Consider the following 24,822-nt stretch of genomic DNA (forward strand, 5'->3'; position numbering starts at 1 on the left):
TCTGCCCGACCTCCTTTCCAAAAAGTATATGATGTTGCGTATATGATGAAGTAGATGAGAAAGTCAAGGAAAGGAAAAGGAGAAATAGTAACAGCCCGCAAAGTAGTCAAAAGGTACTTGCAATGAACCTTCGGCTGAGGAGGTCGTTGCCATATTAAGGTCGCTGTGATTGGATAAAAGCACGCCAAAGCCGGCGGAAAGTCGTGCACGCATACAGGGAACCCGGCAGCTAGCTGTACAAGGATTGAGCTCCAGAGCCCTTCGAATGACGCTGGGCAAGTTCTGACCAAGGAAACCGACAGTAATTAGAAAAAGCGGCTCTTCTTCTTTTCTTTCTTCATGGCATCGCTGCGCAAGATATCGTCGAAGGTTGCGCCAGTCTGCTCGGGAGGAGGTGACTCTGTTTGAGGGAAGCCCTGGTGGCCAAAGGCTGCCAGGTTACCCACAGATGAGTTCCGCGAACCCATCATAAGACTGGGAGGACGTCCACCAAGAGAACTACTACGTTCTCCGAATGGGCTTGGGGGCTGGAGAGGTACAGGCTCCAATCCCAGGGCGATACTGGATCGCCAAGCTTGATTGGCTCGGCTTCCGCCTGGCGAGTGAGTTCGAGGGCGAAGAGAGCCCGAAGGGCTGCCAATAGGGGATGGAGGAGTGTTGTAACCGTTGCCGAAAGATGGTGGTGGTGTGGGCATAAAGTCCTCATCCAGGAACATGGACCGCGGGGGCTGCAAAGGTGACAGCGAAGGTTCCGTTGGTGCCTGGGCTTGAAGTCCTGAAGCGCCGCTCTCCCACTGGGTAGCAGCAAGCCAGCAGTGACTTCGGTGGTAAGTGGCTTCCACGCTGAAAAGAACAGCATCTTGAGAGAGCTCGACCAAGCCACCTGTGCCGGCCACCTCATACCACATCTTCTTGACTTGCTGATCCGGAACCCAAGGAGGGTTACCTAGAGGAGGCTCACAGAGGAAGTACTCAACACCTTCAGTGAACTGCATGCCTGGAGCATCCACAACCAAGACAGGAAGTGACTGGATGACAACGTAAAGGAACAGCCAGTAGCCAATGCGCTGGTCAGCAAAATCTTGAGGCGTCTTGCCTCGAGCCTCACGAAGCTCAAACTCCTTAAACTTGTCCAAGAAAGGAACCTTGGTGGCATTAGTATCATAATTGTAAGCCTTATTTAACATGAGCATGAGTTCATGTTCCTTGATGCTCTTGTCGAATTTTGCCTGTTTCTTTGGCGACAGCGTATCGTAAGTTTCCAGGATAGATGTCGCAGTAGGCAATTGCGGACAATCGTAAGGAATGGGAGGAAGAACAGGCGGCTTCGAGCGATCGAATTCGGACATGATGTTTCGCAGTGCAGACATGATCATCTTATCGGGATCGTTAGAAAGTTCAGGAACAGCATCCATGATTCTCGAAGTTCGGTTGGTGCGGTCGACGAGCAAGTCATAAAGAGCACACATGTCAGAATACAAAACCTTGAGGACAAGTCTGTTGAGGCCGCTCTCGGAGAATGGGTTCTTCTTGCTGCTGGCTTTGGGTGGCCAGTTGCCGAATGCTGTCTTGTAGTAGCTCAGAGCGAAATTACGCATCTTGGTGAATGACTGCTTCCACACCTTGAAGCGGACGCTTCTAAGCTCTGACATGGAAGTTGAGTTTGCAATACCTGAGAAAAGTGCAGGGAATTCGAATTGCTCCAGGTGCATATTGGCATTATGCTGGCGGTTGTTCAGATCGGTACTGGCACGTTCCAAGTTCGTGCGTGTCTTTTCCGAAACCTGGTTCCAGAGAGGAAGCTTCAGATCTTGGATAGCCGGAAGCTTGCCCGCAGCATGGGCAAATGCTTCATTGTAGAGATCGGCTGATCGCATGCGCTCGCCCAGAATCAATGCCTCGAGAGTCTTCTCCCGGCTGTTCCGGCAGTCTGCAAGAGCATGCTGGTCCATGTAAAACCCGAAACTAAGATCAACAGCGTCTCCAAAAGTGGTTCCATCATAACTTGTGAAGCCATACTCTTCCAAAAGCTTTGAAATCTCTAGGAAAGCATGGAAGTTGGTAGGGCGAGCCTTGGTCGCAACGAGAGGCTGTCCGGTCAAGAAGGCGAACAGGTTGCGGATAGCAATCAAGCGATCCATGTCGGGTGGTGTTTCTTGGCCGGGAGTTCCATTGGGAAGATATAGGTGGAGGCAGTCATCATATCCATCATCCGGAGCAGGAGGCGAGTTTGGTGGGGAGATGAATCGGTTCGCATCTTCGGCCGTCAGGCTGTCGCGGCCGCTGAAACTCCTAGTTCGGTCCCTACCCATAGGCATCTCTCGCTCTCGCTGAATAAGTTCATTGAAAACCCAGGACGAACTGATTGTGAATTCTTGAACCTTGAACGACGGCCCGAAGCCACTGCCCTTGGGGTAAAGGTAGACAAGCACAGCTCCGCTTTCGTTCCATAGTTCCGGAACCTAATCGAGCGCAAATATTAACTCTGAAACCAGGGTTTGACGGTAGAGCAACGTCACTTACCTTTTCTCCGTTCTTGAGAAACGAAGCATTGTACTCAGCTTGTGTATCGTCGGACAGTACCCACGCGGTTGAGGTATTTGTGTTGGAGACGTCCATCGAGTTTGATCGCGATCTTCCACCAGGCAACCAACTTCTTCGGAGACGACCCCGCGTTGGGCTCTGGCTCGCATCACCCTTTGATGAACCTGGTCTGATGGCGAGGGGTGTGGAAACTACGCGGCTCTTGGTGTTGTTATTGCGGCTGTTAGGAGACTGGACTGAAGATGAGCGGCGACCACGATCAGGAACTGGAGAAGTTTGTCGAGTCTTGAGAGCCTGGATGGAGTCACCATTGGAGTTGCTGGATGTGTGCTGGAGAGAGCCACTTCGTGATCGAGCGGCGGGGTTTTCCTTTCGCAACTTTCCACCACCACTGCTGACATTATCTGAAGGAGAAGTAGGAATCGGAGGAGGTGGCATGTTGGGTTCCTGGGGGCTCATGGTGGCTCTCTGGACCTCTGGGGATGGAGGAATCGGCGCCATGATCTGAGGCTGAGGGTTTAATGAGCCATCGAGGCTGTCGCTGCCGCGGGTTGGGATCGAGTCCGGACTAGGCGGGGAACCAGCATGGCCTGGTTGGTATTGGCCATGTGCCTGGTGGGTGAGGGCGTCGTGGTAATCGCTCGTCATCCGGACGGTGGGGTCGATGATGCTGGGAGTAGTAGACGAGGCGCTATCGTCAACGGTTGTAGGAGGGGTTGCAGCGGTGTTAGTGGTGGTCGAGGTATCCGTGGGAGAAGAAGATTTGGTGGGTGCAGGAGAAACAGCGGCTGTAACAGCGGAAGCGGAAGCGGAGGGCGCCGCAGGTACCGGAGGTGTTGGTACAGATTTTGGCGTAGGCTCAGATGGCAGAACGAGCGATGGAAGAAAAGATGAAAGTCGATTTCTCCAGCGAGTTGAACCCTTGGTAGGAGAAAGGTTTGTCGTCGACTGGGATTTGGGCAAGGACACTTTTTGAGTAGAGTCGTTGCGTTTACGAATAGTCTTTTGCTCGGCGGAACGTGGACGGTTGTGTTGTACAGCGTCTTGGTCTTGCTGCGAGTTGGAGCCCATGTGAGGCAAGTTTGTGGTGGACTTTGACGACCCAATGTTTGAACCACGCAGGTGAGCGAGATCGGAAGTGTTTGACTTTTTTACGCTCTTGCGAGTAGAAGATGAAGAATCAGGATCTGTGTTTGACCGCAGCATAGAGGGCATTATAGAAGCCCGGAAGGACCTGCTCGACGTCATGACGGGCAGGGCAATTCGTTCGTCCTAGCAAGTAAATGCAAGAGGTGACCAGATCGTCTAGACGCCAGCGTTACATGCAGCAAAGCAGAGGAACAGGAAAGGTAGAGTACCTATGCTAAGAATGGCAGCAGAGGGTACTTGTGGCAAAACGAGTGACAGTTCAAAGAGAACAAGGCAATGCAAGGCAGGGCAAGCAAGGTGAGCTAAGCTATGCAAGCTTGGTCAGGCAAGGCAGTAAGTAAGCTGGTAAGTAAGAAACCTGGTTAAAAAAATAAAATAAAAAGGTGTGTAAAGGGGACCGGCGGATGGGCAATTCTTTATTGTCAGGGGACTGCCAGCAACAAAAGAAAGAAGAAAGAAAAGAAACTGCAACTGAGGAGAGCTCAACGGAGAACTTGACTTCAGACTGGAGTGGAAGAGACGGCAGCAAGCGTCAACTAAGAGAAAAAAAAGTCAGGCAAAAGCCCTTTTCCGCTAGATACTAAGGGAGGGAATACGCAGGGCACACAGTATTTTAGTCTGTGGCTGCGTGTCAGATCTAGGACGGGTCTTCCCTGCGCCGGGACAAGCCCCCCAAGAGATGGAGACTCAAGGCCCATAAAAGGCCTGGCAGAGCTTGACGCTGGCTGGTTAATTAGCAGGTACTTCAGGTACTCGCCTGGTACTTGGGTGGTTTTGCTGCTACTTTTGGGTGTGTCTCTGGATCAACGGGGTCGGGTCCGGGTTCGGGGGCTCGGGACTTGGTGGATACGCAATGACGTTGGCTGCTTGAGTGCGAGTGGTGCTTAGAGGGGATTGGCCTCTCCTGAACTGAAGAGGAAAAAAAGAAGCCCAGAAAGACGGGCGACGGGCTGAAAGGGAGCTGTCAGTCAAAGACATTTGAATCACCAAAACCCCCGCTGATTCAGTTGACTTGTCAACTGCGGAAACCGGATATACCGTGTCTAAAACAGTGCGCTATTCACATCCACATCCATGCATCTGTATTCACCCTCTTACGATGGGATGTCATGTCTCTCTTTTCTCCAGCCCCAGACAGGCTCGTGCTTGTGCTCTATTCATGTTTATCGCCTTGTTACTCGTGTTGTGCCGCGTCGTGTCGCAGGTGCTGTAGCTTAGCTACGCCGCTACCAATACCATTACGGATCCGTGACAATGGAAACGAGGCATCCAATTCGAATCCTTGAATCCTTTTTCATAGTAGCGGGTCTTTTCTGGTCTGGGCGGCTCATCCATCTCTTGACTGGTCTGCGGAGTGATTTCAGACTGATGACAAGTGGAGAAGACATTTGATTCACCACAAAAGCCAAGACTGAGACTTGAAAGGGAGAGAAAGAGAGACATCATCTAATGTCGGCAGGGAAGCGAGTAATTAATTCATATTGTTAGTCTGTTTGAAAGACGCTCGGTTGTGAAGTAATTGATCCTGTATTTTGAAGCTTCAACATAGCTTCCCTGGTAAGCTAGCTGTCTATAGTACGATGATGCCACTTATTGTCTGGGAGTTGAATGAATAAATACCACATTGGAGAATAGTCACGACCCTGCCATTTCGAAACATGTGCCTGGGGTTCCTCGTATTTCAATGTTTGATCTACAAACCTCTGTAAATCTCTTTGAGTCCCTAGATTCCTTCTATTGCACCAGCATAAAACGCACCTGAGGCCCCCCCTCACCATCAACAGCTGAGGCATGGCTGTGAATACCGAAAGTAAGCCTTCTAGAGCAAGCATTGCGAATCTTCGTTGCCCAATGCTCAGCTCAGGGTGTGCTTTGGCCAACGGTGCGCAGATTTCTCCTCAAGGGTGAGGTGAGGTGCTTTTCTCTGTTGCGAGCGCCAAAGTGCATGGGGTCGCCGACGACAAGGAAGTCCGGGGCGTTGAGAAAAGGCCGAGAAAAATCAGTGTGCAACATGTTTATTAGTTAGTGGTGTCCATCTGGTGCAATTAGCTGCAGCTATGGCGAGTCCAAAGATGCAACTGTGGTAGACAGAGTGGGATTGAGCCTCAAGGGCCTACGTACATAGAGTAAACACACTGACACGATACAAATGGACCCTGCGTGTGGTACCTGCAAGTACCTGAGAGTGACTTTAGATATCTGATGCTCAGATTGTTTATGATGATCCTCAGCCAGGCTGAATTGGTGTTGACAGTAATGCAACAGTACAGTTGGATTGGCTTAGAGATTGGAATTACATACACCTCCTTGATGCTTCATTACTTGGCCAGTACCAGCACTATTATTATGCCAGGGATCGGAGAAGCAGGATGGATCAGCGAGAGCCAACCGTCAACCCCACGGTCTCCCTGTCGCTCACAGTGCTTGGCCGTTTCGAAGTTTCAGCGTTTCCTTCTGGGCGTTCCCCCGAACGGTTGCCTCACATTGAATACCAGTTAACAGATTGAGATGGTGGGTTTCTGGTCTAAGATTATCAGTTACGTACAACTCGATCGCTCAATTTCCCCATATCCAGTCTAATCTTTTCGCTGTTGTTTTGTCTTCGACTGCAAACTGTGATCTGCATGAAGCAAACTTTTTGGGACTCCCGGGAATCAGCCACATCCCGAAACAGTCATGTTCCTGATGGTTGGTCTTGGTATTGATCTTGTGGCTGCCTTCTGCCGTCGACGACGCCCAAACCGGTTACATTTATCGGCATCGGCACCTCGTCGAATCATGAAAAGTCCTCACTTCTTTTCACCACCATCATGTGTAAGCTTCTCCCATCGTCATTCCCATTGGAGGTCAAAACAAAACTCGTCATCGCAGTCAGAAATTGAGAAACTCCAATAAGTCTCGCCCTGCTTCAAACTCCTGCATTGGCCCCCTAGGCCCCCTATTCCTTCACATCGGAATTATCTTATTCCCATTTGGCCCGTCTGTGGCTGGTTCTCGCCCTCGTAAGATCTGCAAAAACCAACTCACAAAAATACAACGCCCAGCCGTGGTTGGCCGCTCTCAACAGAATGGACCGTCTGGCGCAGAGGTTGCAGCAGGAATCCAATAAACTGGGGAAATCTACCCGGTTACGATGTTTCGCTTCTCGTATTTCAGACCGACTCGACAGCACATGATGGGTAAAATATCGTATACTCAAGACAGATCCCCATCAGTAAAGTCTTGGACGATTTTAGACTTCGGTACCCGACTCGTACTCTGTGTTCTCCAGATTTCTCTCGGCCGACTCATGTGTGATGCCCAGCAGCGCCAGCAATTAGTTACACGAGTCACCAATTGCGCCTTAGGGGAAAGTGTCCGTAAAACAGGGGGCTTACGGTCCATGATCATCGCCTCTTACTCATGCTCCTCGACCCAGACAAACCTCAGGGATTTCATCGACGAGTTACAACTTACCTGTCATCAAGTGCGTGCCACCCCGGAGACCGAGCTCAATAATTGACGCCGCAGTAATAAATTTATGTGTGTATGTGTACACAAATCCCTGTCAGAAAGACGCATGGCGGTACGCCTCATGTTGCGCTTCACAATCCAGACCATCAGGCTGGGAGTTGATTATGGAGATAATCTGGACAGTGAAAAATTAACCCCCAATTGCCGCACACTACACCATAAGGGTACATCAGATCTCCAGACCAGCTGCGTCATACTTTAGACCCCTGGCTTGGGTGCTCCATCGGCCGTTTTTGAGGGGCTTAGCGGTAGCCGAGATTGGCTCTGCACATCAGACAGAAAAGGGAGAGAATCCATTTTGCCCAGGAAAAGTCGAAGGATGGTGAGAAGTTGTCGAGATTCTAATGGCTCCTTCAAAGTCTTGGCTCCGTCGTGGGATCCAGTTCTCGGGTGCATGCTCGTCTCTGCTGCGTCTGCATGGCTGTGCTGCTCCGCGTCTGGTACCTTTTTATAGAACATTCGGGAAAATCGTCCCACCCTTGTAACCTAGCCTGGTGTCTGTTCGCCCCAAGGAATACGCCAAAAACGGCCGTGTGGATCTTTATCCCTACTGGACGAGACTCAGCTCGGCGCCTGTGCTGTGTTGTTATTGCGCTGACCAACATTTTGTGCACTTTGTCTGAGACGGACTGTCGGATGAACTCTCGTACTTGTGTTCTAGACCCGCTGAACCATTGTAACACTTCAGGTGTAGACAGAGATACAGTTATAGAGTTGCAGGAAATATGCATATTGCCTATATCCGAATCTTGTTACTGAGGCGGGTTTGACCAATGCTCCGTGGTATCAACGTTGTGAATGTCGGCTTAATTTAAGAAACCCTAAAGGCAAGTGCTTATACGTAAGATGCTAAAGAGGGCGGTCTAGACCCCGATATGCATTCCAATGCGATGCTTATCTTCAGCCATCCGCAGTCAAGCTCGTTTCAGTCAAAGTTTATGTTTGTCCTTGACTCAAGACATCTGTCAAAAAGGGAAGCATTGCTATTCGCCTGTCAGTGCATGCAGTAACTTCACGTGACGTAAACTTTCCTATTATGGCTCATCTAAGCTCACCGAGGAGCTGTTAATGCTATGATCTGATAGGACAGTAGAGGCCGGTGCCCCATCTTTCTCATTATCCTAATGACTGATGAAAGGATATCACAAGTGCAAAGAACAGGATGTCTCGCTGATCTTGGTCTACTACCAACTTATAAGTTCTTGAAAATGGAACCAACAATCCTCCAAGAAGGACGCTTTGAGCCATACTCTCCTGGAGTCATTGATCTTGAAGAGTTCCTCGACATTGAGCGTCTCTGTGAGGGAACTTCAACACCCTCAAAATCAGCCCACCCTCTTCCACCTTTAAACGAGATCCCTATCCCTGCTGCCACTAGCAAACAGCAATGTTCCGAAAAGAAGAGACAAGATGATACACAACGTGGCTATGAGAGGAATCTATCATTTAGTCAGCCAAGGCGCAAAGGAATTCGTTCAACTGTCTCAGTCCCTGAATATTCCGTCATATGTTTCCCCTCTAACCCCACCAAGCCCGATGGTATCAAGAAGAAGAGAAAGGACTTTGATGAAAAAAGGAGGCTTGAAGTTGCTCGAGTCCGGAAAACTGGTGCTTGCTTCAGATGCAAAGTTCGAAGAATATCTGTATGTCTCACTGCGTTTGCCCAGGCACGTACATACAGAAGTTGACCTTTTAGTGTGGCGTAGGGGCTCCATGTCAAGCATGTGAAAAAGCGGCTGGTATTCTTGGAACTCAGTTATGTATCCGTGAGAAGTTGACGAAAATGAGATTCAGCTCAGGAGGTAAGCCTGTATCTGGCCGGCATTTATTTTAAGTCAGCTAATAATTACAGATCTTCACTATATCGATTATACTGCGAGGTTACTGAACCAGGAGCTTATCGTAGGCACAACTCATCTTGGGCCACATCGAAAAGTCTCCTTGTCCATGGACTACCTTGACAATCCAGCTCTAGAGGTTGAAGTTCAGGATTATTATGGAAACACAACACCACCATGGTTCTGTTGCTGGGTCGTGACAGACCAAGTCGGCGAGCAAGTCGAATCATACCGCCAAGAAAGCGCCCGCTATGCCTTACCGCAGCTTCTTCCACCAAGCCAACTGATTGACTGGGTCGAAAGAATGGTTGTTCACCAGGATACCCGCTGTATAGGCTTTCAGCAAACCGTGGATTCATTCATCTTGAGGTACAGTCAATCGGAAGCATCCCTGCCTATGGTAAGCAAAATCTCATCTTGACGCCTTGCTCAGCCCATTTACACGACATAGTGCGCGTTTGTCCGCAAAGTACACAGGCTCAATTGCCTGACCAAAATCCGCTTGGGTCTCATTCTTTGCGTGGAAAGGGAAGGGAGTATGACTCCGCCATCTTGTGCGTTGCATACCCAGTTTGGCCAGATCTCAAAAGCGGCCTCCCAACCAATAGAGAAAGAGGTTCTTCTTGAGCTCGAGAAGGTTGTCTTCGGTACAGTAGGTATTGGGCCTGATAACTCAATCGCCCTCTGGGCTAGCCTCTGGTGCCTGATACTGATGTATCGGAAACTGGTCCACACGTATATGGCCTTCCAAGAATTTCCTTGCCATGTGCCTGAAGATTACAGCGGATTTCCAGAGTGCAAGTTAGAAGTCGGGACGCACTTTTATCACTATCTCGTATCTATCTACGCAGCCCTATTCCGCGTAACTAGTCCGCTCTATGCCGACTTCCGGGTAGCTGCAACACGCAAGCTTCTCAACGATGACGAGTCTCTCATCGAAGCCTTCATGAGCTTACGCACTGAAAGCTTCTATTTACGTTAGTGGCTTTAATTTTATTTGTGGAACAAGAGCTGACTGTTTCTTAGAAAGAGAGTCCATGTCCATGTCAGCATCACACGATCAATTGCTGCGCAGAATGATACTGGATCGAGAAGCGGGGCTGAAACCGAAACAACTAAACATAAAGTGATTGTTCCTGTTGCTCATGTGTTTTTGTTCAGTTGGTTGTGTAGGCTTAGGTATTGTTAACATCAAACCGTACGAATGATATTACGTTTCATAGGCAACCCGAATGGTTACCATAACATCCAAGTCAGCAAGCAACCGTCTAGACAAGCAGTATATTCAATAAACCTTACACAATCTGCTCATGAGTGAAATCCCTATTAGTTAGAAGAGTTACCATCTGCTTCTGTTGATTATCATTTATAGTTTGCAGACTAACATATAGTTATATGCACTGTGTATAGATATCTATCCGTCAGACTCGCCCGCTGCAACAAGGACTCACTATTACTTGCATCATATAATTAGAGTATTACCATGATATCGGTCAAAAGACCATTGAAACCAGGAATATTAAACGCAGAAATAGAGACCAAAAGCTTTGGGGTTCTATACCACCCCCCTTAGGAAGGGAAGGGGGTCTGTGGAATCTCCGTCTATGGAAGCCATTCAAAACCAACATCTCAAGCTAATAACTGAGTTCAGTTGACCTCGTCGTAATATCTCGCACTAACTTCGAGCAGACCACAAGGAGTAGCAAATGTTCACACACCAGAAAGGCCAGAATGCAGTGTATCAGAGAAGAAGATAGCAACTGGTACACAAAATGGTGAATGGTTCATTTATGCTATCCATTCATTCTCAAAGTACACCAGAGGTCCAGTAGAAGGCAGTTCTGGCCAAATGGAAGGGGGTGGTTCGGGTCAAGGAAGACAAGAAAACTAAGGATCTCTATCCTAAGTGATGGGCAAGACTTAGGTAAATTTAGTGTAGAATTAGCAAAGCTTAGGTAGGTAGGCTACCTACCTAAGTACCAGTTATTGTTGGCATTACACCTTGAGGTCAGAAGCATTCTTGCTCCCTGATAGGGTGTACTTGCTGTAGGCAAGGGTGGAGGCAACTGAAGGGGCATACCAATGCGACTTGAAGCATGTCAAATACTCCCTAAGTCATCGATCTATTCGACAACAGCAGACCAAGTACGGTTACCTTCAAGAACTACGACACTGGTTCATAAGCTATCGCGATGGGCGCGAAATCTGACATCGCTGGAGACTTTAGCTCCTAGCCAAAGCTTAGTCGAAGTGATCGAGAAACGACAGTTGAATTCAGGGCAATGCTGGCCAACTTGGACCCTGGCCAGTTTGCAGATAACTCAATACACCATACTCCAATGAAGACGCAAGAGGTACTAGTAAGAGTCATTCTGAACCCTGGTGACCTCTTCGACCTACCAAATGTACCAAGAAACTGTACCCAGCGTCTCGTCTACCTAAACGTGGTGGTTCAAGCTGGTGCTGATAACATCGCCAAGAAAGAGTTAAATATATATGGCAAACCGCCGGTGAAGACGTCAACAGTTACCATGCGACAACTCAATGCCGACAAAAGTCTATACAGGTTCAACAATCAGCAAGGAGGGAGGATTCTGACGAATCGCAATACACGAGAAAGAGATCCACAACACAACTGCAACTGCCGCAAATGCTAAGCACTATACCTTCTGCAGGAAGGACAGTGTCGCATCCAATTTCCGCGTGGTAGGGTTGTGGCGGAATCCTGCCCTGCTCAACGGCTAGACTTCAAACCAGGACGTCAAACGATGGCTTCCAGTGTTCTTCGAAGGGTTGCTGATATTTTACTTTGGAACCTGTCATAAAACAAACAGAATCTATGGTGATCGAGCATTCCTCTGCAGCAATGGTTCATATAGGTTGGTGCGAGAGGTTCAGGAAGGCCTAAGCCTTCCCGTCTTCCACGCCCATTTATTAGACCAAAAAAAGGAGATGGCTTAGGAACAAAATCGGGACAGGCTCAGAATGAAATGAGATAAAAGATACTAGGTTCAATGAAACGCTTACCTTGCTTTTGATCCATTGACCGTCATTTGATACTAAGCTTTCTACAGAAGGGGCTTCACGTTGATGCATATCAAAAAGTTGTTGATAATGGGTTTATTATGAGGCTAAATCCCTGGGGAGGGGGATAAACACTAGTTACAGCCTCATCCTCCTTCCCACACACCCCACTTCGATTTTTCCTTCACTCAAAAATTTGTCCGCTTCTTATGGGAAGACTGGACCGTTCGCTGGGGGACTGGCCTCGATTTCCTCGGCAACTTTAACCATTCGCTCAGCTTCCGAACGAACGCACGAAGATGCAAGGTGCATTTTGGCGATGTGAAGCGCACTGTCTTCTATGTCGATGGTAGGCTGCGGGCGAGACCCTTCTCGTGACCATTTCTTGATGGCCCGACGTGCGTTGGCTCTAACGTACTCCTTATTGAACTCATCGATGCGTTCTCTCTCATGATCATCGTAGTTTCGAATCGCTTCCGCTCTCATCTCAACATCTGTCATCCCATCGAAGATTTTGAAAGAGTCTGTGGGTATTCCTCCGCAGAGGAAGTCCCCTCCAAGTCCAGAGGATAGATACGGTTCCGTAGTTGATGGTCAGTCCGAAATACACCGTCGCTCCGATGCGTCGTTCAGGCTTTTAAGTAGTAATGCCCTTAGCGATTTGCTCTTTGGTGAGGGGGAGAGTGTGAGTAAGCGTCCCGGCTTCAATTATGCGCATCGTTTATCTTCCTGTCAGGTATGACGGGATCCTTAGAAGCCCGCTGCTGCGAGTTCCAGCCCGCAAACACATTAACAATGAATCTATTCCGATCTCTGACCGTGACGGGAATTCGTGGCGTATATGCTCATCCCATTCGGAGGATTATAGGGACAAGTGCCTTTTTATGAGGTTATATCTTCAGGCTGGCCTGAAAATAACCAGCTTAGAATGATAAGGCCTAAGATCTAGATCTCTTTAGGATCGCTCTAGAACCTCTTTAGGAGCTTAAACACCATGTGGCCGACCATGAGGCCGCCAAATCTGAGGTTTGTTTAACTATAATGATTGCCAGAAGGATAGAGCTCGAAATTTATTTCTCGAGCTCGTCATTGCGCTGGCCCGACTATGGATCATGGAGTGGGCAAAGGTTGGGAGCACCGGAGGATATGTGTCTCCCAATCCTGAGTACTCTCCCGCCGGCCTCAGAAAACCCCATCATAACATTCCCATACTGTTAGTAGACGGTGAAGGAAGCAGAAGGCATCGTTGGGCGAATCGAGTGGCGAATCAATGGGTTTTACCTTACAACTGGCGTTTTGGAAAGCTATACGAAAAAGGCATTTTATATCCGCAATTTATGATGACTTCAGGCTCACTTCATGATTTTATTTTACAGAATTTTAGACTAAAGTTATCCTAGACCTCATCAAAGTCTTGACCAGAGAGATAAGCAGTCAATTTTGTTTCGAGTCGCGTCTTCAATGAAATAAAAAGCAAGTAGGAAAGCCGCGCTGCATTGCTTTGAGAAAATCTGGGCACATGACTGATGTCTCATGCAACTCATCATGTCTTGCTCGATAAGGCAACCAGCGTGGGTCTCGCTTCCCAATTTTACCGACGCGGAGCTCCGGTGGCGCTGAGGTTAAATTTGACCACGGCCGGAGCCGTTGTCGGCCCCGCATTGCCGGGACGGGGCGCCATGTGCTTAAATTAAGGCCGGACGAGAAATTAAATCCTAAATTTGATAGACGATATCTAAGTTTTCAATGAGTGATTAAAATTAAATTGACTTAAATTTGAGCCCGCTGTCGGATATAAAAACTGTGTAGTTGCGATAGCTAAGAAATTGTCAGTATTATGCAAACATATTTGCATTTACTGTGTCTAGAACCACTCGACTTAGTACCATTCAAATTGAACAGATCGAATTTCAATAACTTATAAATGATGATGTTTTGATGATGGACGCGGCGAGTCTTTCTTGGAGTCGTGAGTTCTTAGAGGTGACATCCCTGTCTATACAACCGCACGATCCCACTTTGGGATGTCAATGAACTAGCAACACCACCAAGCTAAGTGCTGACACTGGGAAGAAAAGCCCAAAAGAAGTCAATCGCAAGTTTCCTCTGGTTTTTATGATGGGTTCTGATATGTATCTAGTTTTGGTTTGACCAATTGAGTGTTTCGGTTTGAGTTGATAACCCATATATCACAGCTATACTCCATTGCTCTACTACACGACACCAAGGCTAACAGACCGCCCGTGCGGAGGACAACAAAGGGAACTAATTCCATTACTGACAATTGCGACTTTAGTTGACAGTTTCGCAAATGCAATTGATCCCAGGAAGTAATTGGCAGCCCTGACTTGAATATCATTGTCTTGTCTGGTCATCCAGGTATCAACACCAACAGCACATCACGGAGGTTTGATAGCATCAACAGGCAATTGCGCCAGCAACACTAGATAATTCTAGCCGTCAAGTTTACCATCGATAAAGTTTCGCCTCTCCTCCATCCCAACAATAGTCATATACACTATTCCCGTGATCTAAGTCTACTAGCAACTCGTAGCGTTCTCTCGGACTGAACTCGAGTCGAAAACCGGTAAGACAAGGTTGTTTTATTGGTCAATTACAGTGGAAATTGGTGAGATCTAGCCAATACAACCCCTGTCTTACACCGAGAAGTGAAGAGGAGGATGGTGTAAGTGAACAAGTCCACCACGAGTGTCGAGGAAGGCCGAATTATAACTCTCTGGTGCCAGGACGTGTCTCTGAATCGCTCAATCTTGCACGCAAGCATCAGGCACATTGGAACTTTTCACCTTATCGTCTTCTGACAAGTATTTGCTGCGTGCTTCAATTCGCCCAGCGCAGACATCGAGGTTCCACCAAGATAGCTCCTCGTGACTTACACCGGAAACAGTACATTACATTGCAGGGCAGGCAGGTCGTCAATATGGATAAAGGAGGTGCTTCCGCTGCTGTCTTTGCGTCCAGAGACTTGTCCCAGATAGGTCAAGAAAACCCGCGTGTTCCCACCTCCCCGGGCCTGGACTATGATGAGCTCTTCAGGTCTGTCTTTGACTGGGATCTCTACTGTGACTCGACCAGGTCTCAGGACTACCCAGGAGCTTCTAGCTCCCCTCGCCTAAGCTACAGGGACCTTCCCTCGCTCATCACTGATATCCCTTCCTTTCTTGATCATCTTTCTCTTGACAGGAGCGAGGCCGAATACCTAAGGATGACCCCTGGCCTGAGCCCGGACGATGGAGGGATTACCACATCCGAGTCCATGGGTCAGACCCCACCAGAACTCGTTAGAGGTGGTAGTACCTCTCCTTCGTCTCACTCTGGCTCCGTCTTCTTCGATGGCGTAGACGATGTCCGTCGACGTCCTCGAGTCAGCCTCCAAGAGGTTCAGGCCCAGGATGATAAGTGGACGTACCCCCAGGCCGTACCTAGCAAGCACGCCCCCCGGGGGTATGGCTACCCACATCAGATCCAGGTACACGAGTCCTCGTCCCGCCGCTCAAGCCACACCAAGACATACTCATACTCACCCTCCTCAAAATCAACCTCTGGTGTCAAGCGTCAGCGTTCTGTGGAGAAGAGGTCAAGACAGCTCTCTGATCCAGACCAGACAGCCGATGTCCGCAAGAGTGGAGCCTGTCTTCCGTGCCGTATCTCCAAGACCCGCGTAAGAAAACCAATCCAATACAATGCCTATACAAGGCCATTGCCCCTCTGAAACAAACACTGAACTGAGCCATTACCCAGTGTCAAGACTGTGGCGTCTGTCCCTATTGCCGTAAGGCCTTCCCAGACCACTCACACCTAGTCTGTACCCGTAGGACCCCTGCGGTTGCTCCGCCTGTGATTCGTCACATCGTCGGTATGTCGAACAACCCCCCTGGCCCCCAGCCTCAAAGTGAGACATGTACACTGAGACATATCATATTTAGACGTCTGGTCACCCGACCCTGCGGAAGAGAGGCGTGTCGTTGATCATGAGCCTCGTTTTCCCACTGCCAAACCCAGAGATATTGTCATCTTCTTCACCCGCGATGCCGAATCCCCTTTTCTTCGGGCATCCGTCCAAGCATACCATTCTCAGAATGGAACCGATGAGAATCCAAGAAACGCTGCTTTTGAGCGGGATAGATTTCCCACTTATGGTGAACTCCAGCGCTGGGTTGAGGCACAGATCCGAAGAGAACGCAGCCCTAGATTTGAGCATATGGTGCAAAACTTTTTGCTCTCATATTATGAGGACGGCCAGGGACTTCCAAAGGTAACACCCGCAACCCACTCTTATTGATCCTTGCAGTATCCAGTAGAACTAACTGTTATTGTAGCACAACCTCGTCTCCAAGGTCCACACAATGAATTGTTTCTTCAGAATCTGGAAAGCTCCGCGCTTCACCTGCTGCAGCTCGTCCAACAAGCTCTCTCAGGTCCCCTTTACTGTTCAAGCCGAGCTTAGACGCATTGCATGGAACGCACTTGTGTCCCATGAGCACGATATCCTCAAGCTCCTCGAAGACTGCTTGGCGCAACAAGAGTCTCTCAAAGCTCAAGAGAAGATGGCAGTCTGGGCCAGCTTGTGGCAACTCATGATCATGTACAGAGACTTGGTCCTTGCACATGATGGATATTTCGCCCGAAACCCAAGTGCACAGAGAGATCAGAATATTGGTAAGACAATTTGACTCGAAGGTCAAACACCATTGCTGATAATATGCAGTTGGGGCTTTTGAGAACCTTTACAATGGATTCTTCCCTTTGATAGCCATATTCTATCACTGCCAATTCAAGACTCCCAAGAGAATGGAGATGTCAATGGACTGGCTCAAGGATTATCCTTCTCATGCTCGTCATAGCAGCAAAATTCGCCAGTTCTCGCAGGATATGATGGACACCAGAAAGGAATTCTGTAAGGCCACAACACCTTATTATGTGGGACGTGCCACTGACCTTTCACCAGACGAGAGAATTCAGCGTTCGTCGTACAAGGTTGACGAGCGACTAAGCGCCTTGGTTGTTAACCATGAGCTTAAGAAGATCTCATCCAAGAGACGCCCTCGAAGTAGTACCAAGAGTAAGGGAAGCTCGCGTGATATTGCGTAATAATTGCACAAATCATGTCCAGTCATTACAGAAAATGATTTGCGAACGAAAAGGCAAAACAGGAAGAAGAAAAAAACATATGGAAAAGACAAAATACGAACAAAAAAGCATGATATGATGGTTCTTTTATGATTTATAACGAATACAACGACGTTCGCTGCATATGGGCTTAAGCAATGTGGATCGAAGGGGAAACATGTGTGTATTGGGTTGGTTTATGTTGATGAAGAAATGTGTCACGGCAATAGGCTCACTTGGGCAGTTATCTTGTATCTTGGCTTCTTTCCTCCATTCTTTTTGGCGGTTTTCTCAACTCTGTCGGCGAGATCTTCTAGACTGACACCCGCTATGTTGGCGGAGGCGACTCTGATCGTTAATTCAATTCTCTCTTTCTTATCCTCTGCCTTCTTGAGATGTGTTTTTATGCTGTGTTCGTTAGACAACAAGTCTTGGCATACATCTGAAGAATGACACTAACCTGATAGCATTTTTCACCTCCTCTGCAGTCGTCGGGATGATTGGTACAACCATGGCTATAAGCCCGGCTACAGCACCAATATACGAAGCCCAAAATGGTGCGTCAAGATGCTGGCTCCCAAGAAGTGCCGATAGACTCTGCTGGAGCTGTGAGTCCAAGGGCCCTAGATTGCCTCCCCATCGAGCTGAGGCTGAAAGCGCCAGTAGGGCCCTTCCGGTGTGTGAGAGTCCAGGGACCTCCGCATCTCGGGTAATTGCATGATGCAGTACAAACGAGGAGTTGTTATCCGAATCGTGGCCTTGACGAGTCCAGATATCCCGCACAAAAAGAGAGTCCAGCCCAGGAGTCAAAACGTTGGGCAAGGATGAGAAGTCGACCTCTGCAGGAAGAGCACTTCTCAACGTGTTCAACACAGCATCAAATACGGGTTTCTCATCTGGTGTGACTCCCGCAAGAATATTGAGGGGGTTACACTCGCGGATTTCGAACGGAAGTTTCATCATAAGTGCACCTTGACGATTCGAACCGCCACAGAATGTCACGTTGCCGATATTGGGTACCGTAGCGAGCAATGCATCAATGACGGTAGCGATTGCAGGGAATTGCTTACGACGACGCTTTGAAAGTCCGAAAATTCTACTGTCGTGTTCCTCGTTGACGCGACGCATGTGCTCAACCTTGGAAAAGAGTGTGCCTGGAGCCGTATAACCGTTCGTATAGGGAATAGGGTACGGGCTCACAGGATCTTGGTGCATGAGCATGCTGCCATAACCGCGAAAGCCACCTCCACACATGAAGACGTTCACGCGAGAAGCCTTGTCATGAGAGGCCTTCAGAGCGTTAAGTGCAGGGAACTTGGAGCAGAGGTTGGCGTATGCCTGTTGCATGCCGATTTGAAGCTTTGATATCTCAGAAACCTGAACATCGGCTGGCTGCTCTTGCAGCACGCGAATTAATCTCGCAGCTCCAAAGGGCAGACTCACTCCAGCTCTGGCAGCCTCTACCTCGTAGTTTGGCTTGCTGGTGTCCACCCACGTCATCTGCACGCTCCCGCCCCCGAGGTCTAGGAACAGAGCGCCACCTTCAACGCCAACGAGACCACTGCGAGAGCCCATGACAGCGCCAAAGAGGGTCTCGACAGCGGGCTCAAGTATGCTCACTTTGAGGCCATTAGTCACGGATGAAATTGCCTCGAGCATTTCAGAAGCATTGTCAGCCCGGCGCATGGCCTCAGTAGCGAGGATGGTGATGTGCCTCGCTGGCACTCCATGACGCGCAGCAAGTTGATGAAAACGCCCCAGTGTCTTGGATACGGCAGCAATGGTTTCCGGAAGAAATACTAGACCTTGGGGTGTGTTCTTGAGTGCATCAAATAGTGAGATGGCAGCGCGAGTTGAGTAGATGGGACGAAGGAGGCGTGTAAATGGAGGCGCTAGTGATGTGATGGAGAATCGAATGCCATTACTGAGTTATATGTCAGATATGAGGATTGTTTGACTTATTTAGAACTATTTATACCTTCCCATATCAACTATGGCATATAGTTGACTTTCCCCCTGAGGGTTCCAGGGTGTAATAGTCTGCGACAGATTGTCGAGAGTGACGATATCGGGAGCATGTGAGGTCATGATTAACCTTGACGGCGGATTAATCCAATCGAGACGAAATTTACAAAGAGAGACGTTTCTATAGTCTATGAATAATCTTGGGCGCAAAGGATACAGCATGCGCTTGCTGTTGGTGCTAGTGTCGGTGAGGCTGAGATGACTCAAACAGAGAGCAAGAGTTGGTTCAGTGCAAGTTTGAGGTTGGCGGGGGATGTGGGGCGTCATGATTGCGGGGTTGCCGTCCCAAGCCCCGTGACGGCGCCGTATTATCCGGAGCGACTCTGCTCTTGGCCGGGCAACTCAGGAGACAACAAATTGATTTCTCATACTGTTATCTTTATCGTTCTTGATTTATTAAGAATTTACTAATTGTATCGCTTGAGTATTATGAGGCAGGCATTGGGACCCACGTTGTCTCATAATATTTTAAATTTCCTAGCTAATTTCATTACACAACGTAAAAGCATCTTATCCATACGCTTCTTACGACAGACATAAGAGTTTCTAGTGAAAGTTTAATTAATAATCGAGGAAGATATCAAATATAACAATATCATATGACTAAATTAAGATCTCTTATTTTTGCATTATTTACTCGGTTCTTAGACTAATAGCAGATATACTAACAAGCACATCCCTATCTTATATATATATATATATACTCATAGAATAACCAATAACCCAAACTATGGAAAAATTGCTTATACCATGACATCTTGTATATATATGGCTCTTAATATCAGTCTATTCTTCAGATTGGTCTCTATATCCAGGCGTTCTTATAGCTTCTTTATCGTATACTCAGCTCTCTTTTATTTTATCAGTGTCACAGCTCATTGTCCCCGAGCATTCATGAGTTTCTATCCTTAGTTCATTATGACTGAATACGTGAGAAACAGCAGTCACCCCCCTGTGCTCCCTCCTTGGCCTGTACTCAGGAATGCGTATGTGAAGTGATTGGCCGTCCCTGGATGAGCGCCATTTGATATCTATCCTATCAACTCAGTTGCGCAATTGGACCGTCCAATATCAGCAAGGGCCTAGATGCCAATGCAAAGAGCCCGACTAGTTCTGTTTCTTGCAACTTTTCTTCCTTCTTAATTCTTTTTAGAAGTATTCTTTAAGGGAAAATGCGCCGTCTGGTTTCTGCCCAAACCCTATCACCGTGCCTACTCCAAACAAACCTTCGATTGATACAGCTATAAGCTATCCATTCAGTCAAGCAACGGCAGAGTTTAAATGCCCAAGTTACATCAGTCTTGCTGATGGTGATGTCAGAATCCGCCTCCTCGACTTGCTTTCTGCGTTGAAGGCTGCCCCTACGTATGGGCTTATGGGTTTGAAGTGGCGACTCATATGTCTGCGGACCGCTTCTCGGTATCCATCATCTTTGACATGGGCTTTATGTTGCTCTTAAGTATTTAGCATGCTGTCGTATTCTCGGGGGCTTGTGTAAGAACATCTTGTCCTACATAGCGATGCACCACATCGTCGAGGGCCGCGATTGCCAGAAGTATTAGTGAGAAACCCCCTTTGAACCCAATGTACGATCATCTTCCAGCTATATTTGCACCCTTCGCTCGTTGCTCCGTCTCGGGTATGTTTATGTAATAAAACATATACTCTACATCTTTGCCTTCTGGGCCTACGTTGACATGAGGTCTAGGTGCACGTTACACGACAATAGGATTCGAATATTCATTTAATTGTAGCTTTCAAATAGTGGCCAGGCTATTATGTGTCGATGCCTAGACTGACCTCGACCTTGATGGTGGACTCAGTTCCCTACTGCAGATCGGTCCATACGTCTTATAATCTCGAACATTTGGATAGAAGATAGTGCGTCGAATAAAGTCAATGGCCATTTCCAGATGAACCTGAGTATCAATCGTCAACCCGGTGGATAGACTCGCCATCCCTCCACTGTTGGTTGTTGTCGAAAGAACATTTACAGGGAATATCACCTTACGAGACACCTCAAGGGTGCAAGAGCGTTAGATACATGACCCAGACTTCTTGCAATCTTGACCCGGTATTGGTGAGTATTCCTATCCATTATCGTGAGTGATTTTGATCACAACCAAGGTTCCCTCCCATATGAGTAGACTGCGTAAATAGGTGTCACGCTACCACCCTTATCAAGAGAAAAGTTGTAATAGAACTTGCGGCCCATGGCCTTCTTCCCAACTGCTACTGACCTTTCAGGGTGTACGAGAGGTTCCTCATTCTCTTATTGAAGAATTTGTTTGCAACGCTTCAATAACCTCGAACATATCCGTCTGGCATACGAACCATGGCACCCTCGAGTCCACCTTTGAGTACATCGTCGGAGTTACTGCTCTCATTCTCTTTTTTTGCATACATACGATTCAGGTACGTTAATGGGGAGTGTCTGCAATTGAACAGCAGTCCAATATCTTAATATGAGACACGTCTGTTTTATGAAGGACTCGAGTGACTCCTTTACAATGGTCACAATCAGTCAACTTTCTGGACAAAAAGCTGCAGCAAGACAGGGTTTTATCTCCCTCCTGCCTGCACTATATCTTTATCAACTCCCACGCCGTCGTATGATTCAATTTATAGCAGCCAAGATGGTGATACCCGCAATGGCATTTGCAAACTTTATGTCTCAAGATATGAACTCACCAGCTCGATTAGATCTATACAATAGTACGTCATGCCATACTTCATTTTTGTGTGTTTTTCTGTCCGTCACTGTTATGTTAGTCTTGTTGATTGGATGTCCATCTCTAGATACACATGACATCAGTGTCAGCTGTAAACTTGGACTATAGTGCCCTCCTAATGATCCAGGCTTTATCATCCAGGTTGTGATGAGTTTAGCGTGGTGCTGCACTCGTGTTTTTGTTAGTGGCTACTACCTACCAGTCTCAGCTCAGATGAGATCAGCACATCGTAGAAAAACACAGTGTTCCATCCACTTCCCTTCTAGGCCGTTCTCTGTCACACCTTGGCCTCTGATTTGACGGTCGCTTAAGAGCCAATCCCGGCCTCTGTGAAGCTACCACCAAGCTGAGAGGGGTAGGGCACCACCGCCACTGCCACCCTAGACATCCTTTGATTCTGGATAGAATTCTTGTGATAACAAGAATGGAGCAGTACCGAAAGGTGTGCTGCAAGCTTGTCCAAATGGAAATGAGATACTTACTGTGCTTCATGGATAAGGATGGTAAAGAAGCTCATCATGTAGCTGTGAAATAATTGCATCAAGATCAATTGAATGCTCTGATTCGTAGTTGGTCTGCTCAAGCTACAACAATGATCTAGTTCGTGTGACTGACAAACCAAGGTGCTTTCTCATTGGCTCGTCGGGAGTGACGCGTCGACGCGTTCGGTTTTCGCGTTAATCCCCAGCCACCTTTGTTCCAAGTTTTTATGGTGTACTATTTCTACGTAGTAGTTGCTTTCTTGAGTGAGTGTTAGGTGCGCTAGGTTAGTTGGAGGTGAGGAAGTCTATGCTTCCTCATCAATGGAAGGCAGGATCGATAGAAAGGAAGATCCCCAAGGTATTTCCCAAGGTTTGAGTTGTTTACATGCAGCGTCATATTGACCCATTTCTCTGTTTCGTTTATCAACCCCTCACCCTCAGACGACATCCACACATTTAAACCTATTCAAACAAACAACCCCATCAACCCCCAAAAGGTCATTCATTTAGAGCAAATGCATGCATGTGAGTGCGGGCGATAGCTGTGCTGTGCGTCCATTCCCTGCGCTGTCTTTCATTCTTGCCGCCGACGTGCAGCTCAGTCTGGATGCTTGGGCAGGGGTCGAAACATGCTGGCGCTGAGACTTGTCTAAATGACAGAGGCAATCTGCCTTCTCGTTGGATCGTCACATTATACTGCTATTTGCTAGCTCTCGACGCATTTCCCCTCGCCCTTTGCTCTCAACCAAGCAATTCTATCATCAACTCACTCTCTGCAGACGCACATGCTGGGTGCCTTAGGTCACCAATAAGTGGTACCCGACTTCAAGGCTAGCCAACGGGGAGCGTGGAAAACCTGGGTTACTGTTGTCTCATCTGAGGCTCTCAGATCATAACAAACAAACATGAGTTTGATCGCGTCTTCAGTGTTGTTTCCAGAATGTCATCCAGCAAACGCTCATATTCGAGAAACTTGAACTCTTTCATAACAAAAATTATATTTTTGATTGCTCCATGTGTGACAGATTCTCGGCCATTATTCACATTTGCCTTTCTGCAGCCGCTCCCAAACCCAAGAGACTGACCATACGCCGCATCTTTCTGCGAGGTCCCGAGCGAGTCTAAGTCAACACCCACGGCCGGCCGCCGAGAGTTGACCGCTCCAGAACCAGATCAGAGGAACAAAGACCGGTGAATGGTACTTGAATGCAAAAACTGCCAATCCTGGACTCATCATCACGTCTGCAACGATAACGGGGAAGCAAAGCTCACATCAAACAAATAAACACAAATCTAGGTCAACCATACCGAGATCTTCCTGGATACTGTACGGTGCTGTACGCTTGCAACGCAACAAGGCACGCAGGGTCTCAGTCGGTTGTCCTTTTGTCTCCATTCCATCACATGGTCTCGATCACCTTGAGGATCATCAACCTCTTCATCAGACCTATCACGGTTGCTCTACCATCCAGGGTTATCGCTCAAGCTGGCACAACGTGCCCTCATCACCCACTGACCGCTGCTTGAGCTCTTCCTTGTCACGGACGCTGCCGGGGTTGACTTGACAAGGGCTTTACGTTAGCACGCAGCCTTTTGGGGGCTTAGTGCCGTCCTCACCACCACCGTCAAGGGACTCACCACTGGATCGCCAGAAACCGTAGAGGTCAAGACACGATTGCAAAGTGCAGCGCAGCGCATCATATAATATAACATCGATATCGCGTCCTGTCGTGGAACGAGAGTCCTGTCCTCTGCTTTGTCCTCAGTTGAAGCATAGTGTTGGAGAAGCACAGCACCGTTGGGACCGACCGGCATCTAGCGAGCCAGTATCTAGCCAACAAGCATTGCACAGCTCTTCTACCAGGTACTGTACATACTTACTTGGACTGCAGCGTTCGCGCCACCCGCTGTTCGCTGTTGGCCCACATCCACGGCCTTGACCAGTGTGCTTCAAGTTTTTCTCTACCCTGGTTGGGTCGAGAGACAAGGAAGAGGAGACGTACTGTGCTTAACGAGCCGCCCGTCCATTCCCAGCTGGCCCTGCTCTCCACTCACCTCCCGTTGAGCATTTGGCTTGCCCATTCATACATAGCGCACACTCCCGCCCACCACACCCACATCGTCCCGGTCTACTTTCCTTTCTCTTCCCACTCACCGTTTCTCCATTCCAGTCTCTCGTTTGCGCCCAATACTCCCTTCATCTCTCGTGCTCCCGTACATTGCGCCGACTGTCGGTCGCGCGAGCTCAGCTTGTTCACTGCTTGTCTACGGGACCCTCAACTGCGACGGCGCGTCGAATCGAGACCGCCACCCGCTGTTGTTTATTTGCGACTGGGAGACCTCCACAAATCCCGCGACGGTGACAACAATAAACGGCCATCGCCT

The 24,822-nt window shown here is 48.3% G+C and overlaps 5 protein-coding genes across 5 annotated transcripts; 2 read left to right on the forward strand and 3 right to left on the reverse strand.

The window, feature by feature from the left end:
- Positions 1–305: 305 nt before the first annotated feature.
- Positions 306–3,792, reverse strand: FOBCDRAFT_235507 (uncharacterized protein; the record flags this gene model as incomplete). Its single annotated transcript, XM_031182178.2, has 2 exons — positions 306–2,462; positions 2,524–3,792. The coding sequence occupies 2 exons, from the start codon at positions 3,790–3,792 to the stop codon at positions 306–308; spliced, it is 3,426 nt and encodes a 1,141-aa protein (XP_031042946.2).
- Positions 3,793–8,146: 4,354 nt separating this feature from the next.
- Positions 8,147–10,358, forward strand: FOBCDRAFT_211875 (uncharacterized protein). Its single transcript, XM_059609335.1, has 4 exons — positions 8,147–8,849; positions 8,903–9,008; positions 9,059–9,444; positions 9,496–10,358. The coding sequence occupies exons 1-4, from the start codon at positions 8,331–8,333 to the stop codon at positions 10,024–10,026; spliced, it is 1,542 nt and encodes a 513-aa protein (XP_059466590.1). The 5' UTR covers positions 8,147–8,330; the 3' UTR covers positions 10,027–10,358.
- A 4,651-nt stretch (positions 10,359–15,009) lies between these two features.
- Positions 15,010–17,576, forward strand: FOBCDRAFT_283859 (uncharacterized protein; the record flags this gene model as incomplete). Its single annotated transcript, XM_059611644.1, has 6 exons — positions 15,010–15,750; positions 15,831–15,945; positions 16,016–16,344; positions 16,409–16,748; positions 16,798–16,986; positions 17,038–17,576. 6 exons carry the CDS (start codon positions 15,010–15,012, stop codon positions 17,178–17,180), a joined length of 1,857 nt encoding a protein of 618 aa, XP_059466591.1. The 3' UTR covers positions 17,181–17,576.
- Positions 17,417–19,286, reverse strand: FOBCDRAFT_235509 (Ppx/GppA phosphatase family-domain-containing protein; the record flags this gene model as incomplete). Its single annotated transcript, XM_031182183.2, has 3 exons — positions 17,417–17,606; positions 17,659–19,122; positions 19,177–19,286. 3 exons carry the CDS (start codon positions 19,284–19,286, stop codon positions 17,417–17,419), a joined length of 1,764 nt encoding a protein of 587 aa, XP_031042951.2.
- A 4,444-nt stretch (positions 19,287–23,730) lies between these two features.
- On the reverse strand, positions 23,731–24,657 carry FOBCDRAFT_195098 (uncharacterized protein; the record flags this gene model as incomplete). The annotated part of the gene is made up of 4 exons (XM_059608808.1): positions 23,731–23,898; positions 24,076–24,252; positions 24,319–24,385; positions 24,593–24,657. 4 exons carry the CDS (start codon positions 24,655–24,657, stop codon positions 23,731–23,733), a joined length of 477 nt encoding a protein of 158 aa, XP_059466592.1.
- Between the last annotated feature and the right edge of the window lie 165 nt (positions 24,658–24,822).

Source organism: Fusarium oxysporum, chromosome I, assembly GCF_013085055.1.
Source record: "Fusarium oxysporum Fo47 chromosome I, complete sequence".
Lineage (NCBI taxonomy): Eukaryota > Fungi > Ascomycota > Sordariomycetes > Hypocreales > Nectriaceae > Fusarium > Fusarium oxysporum.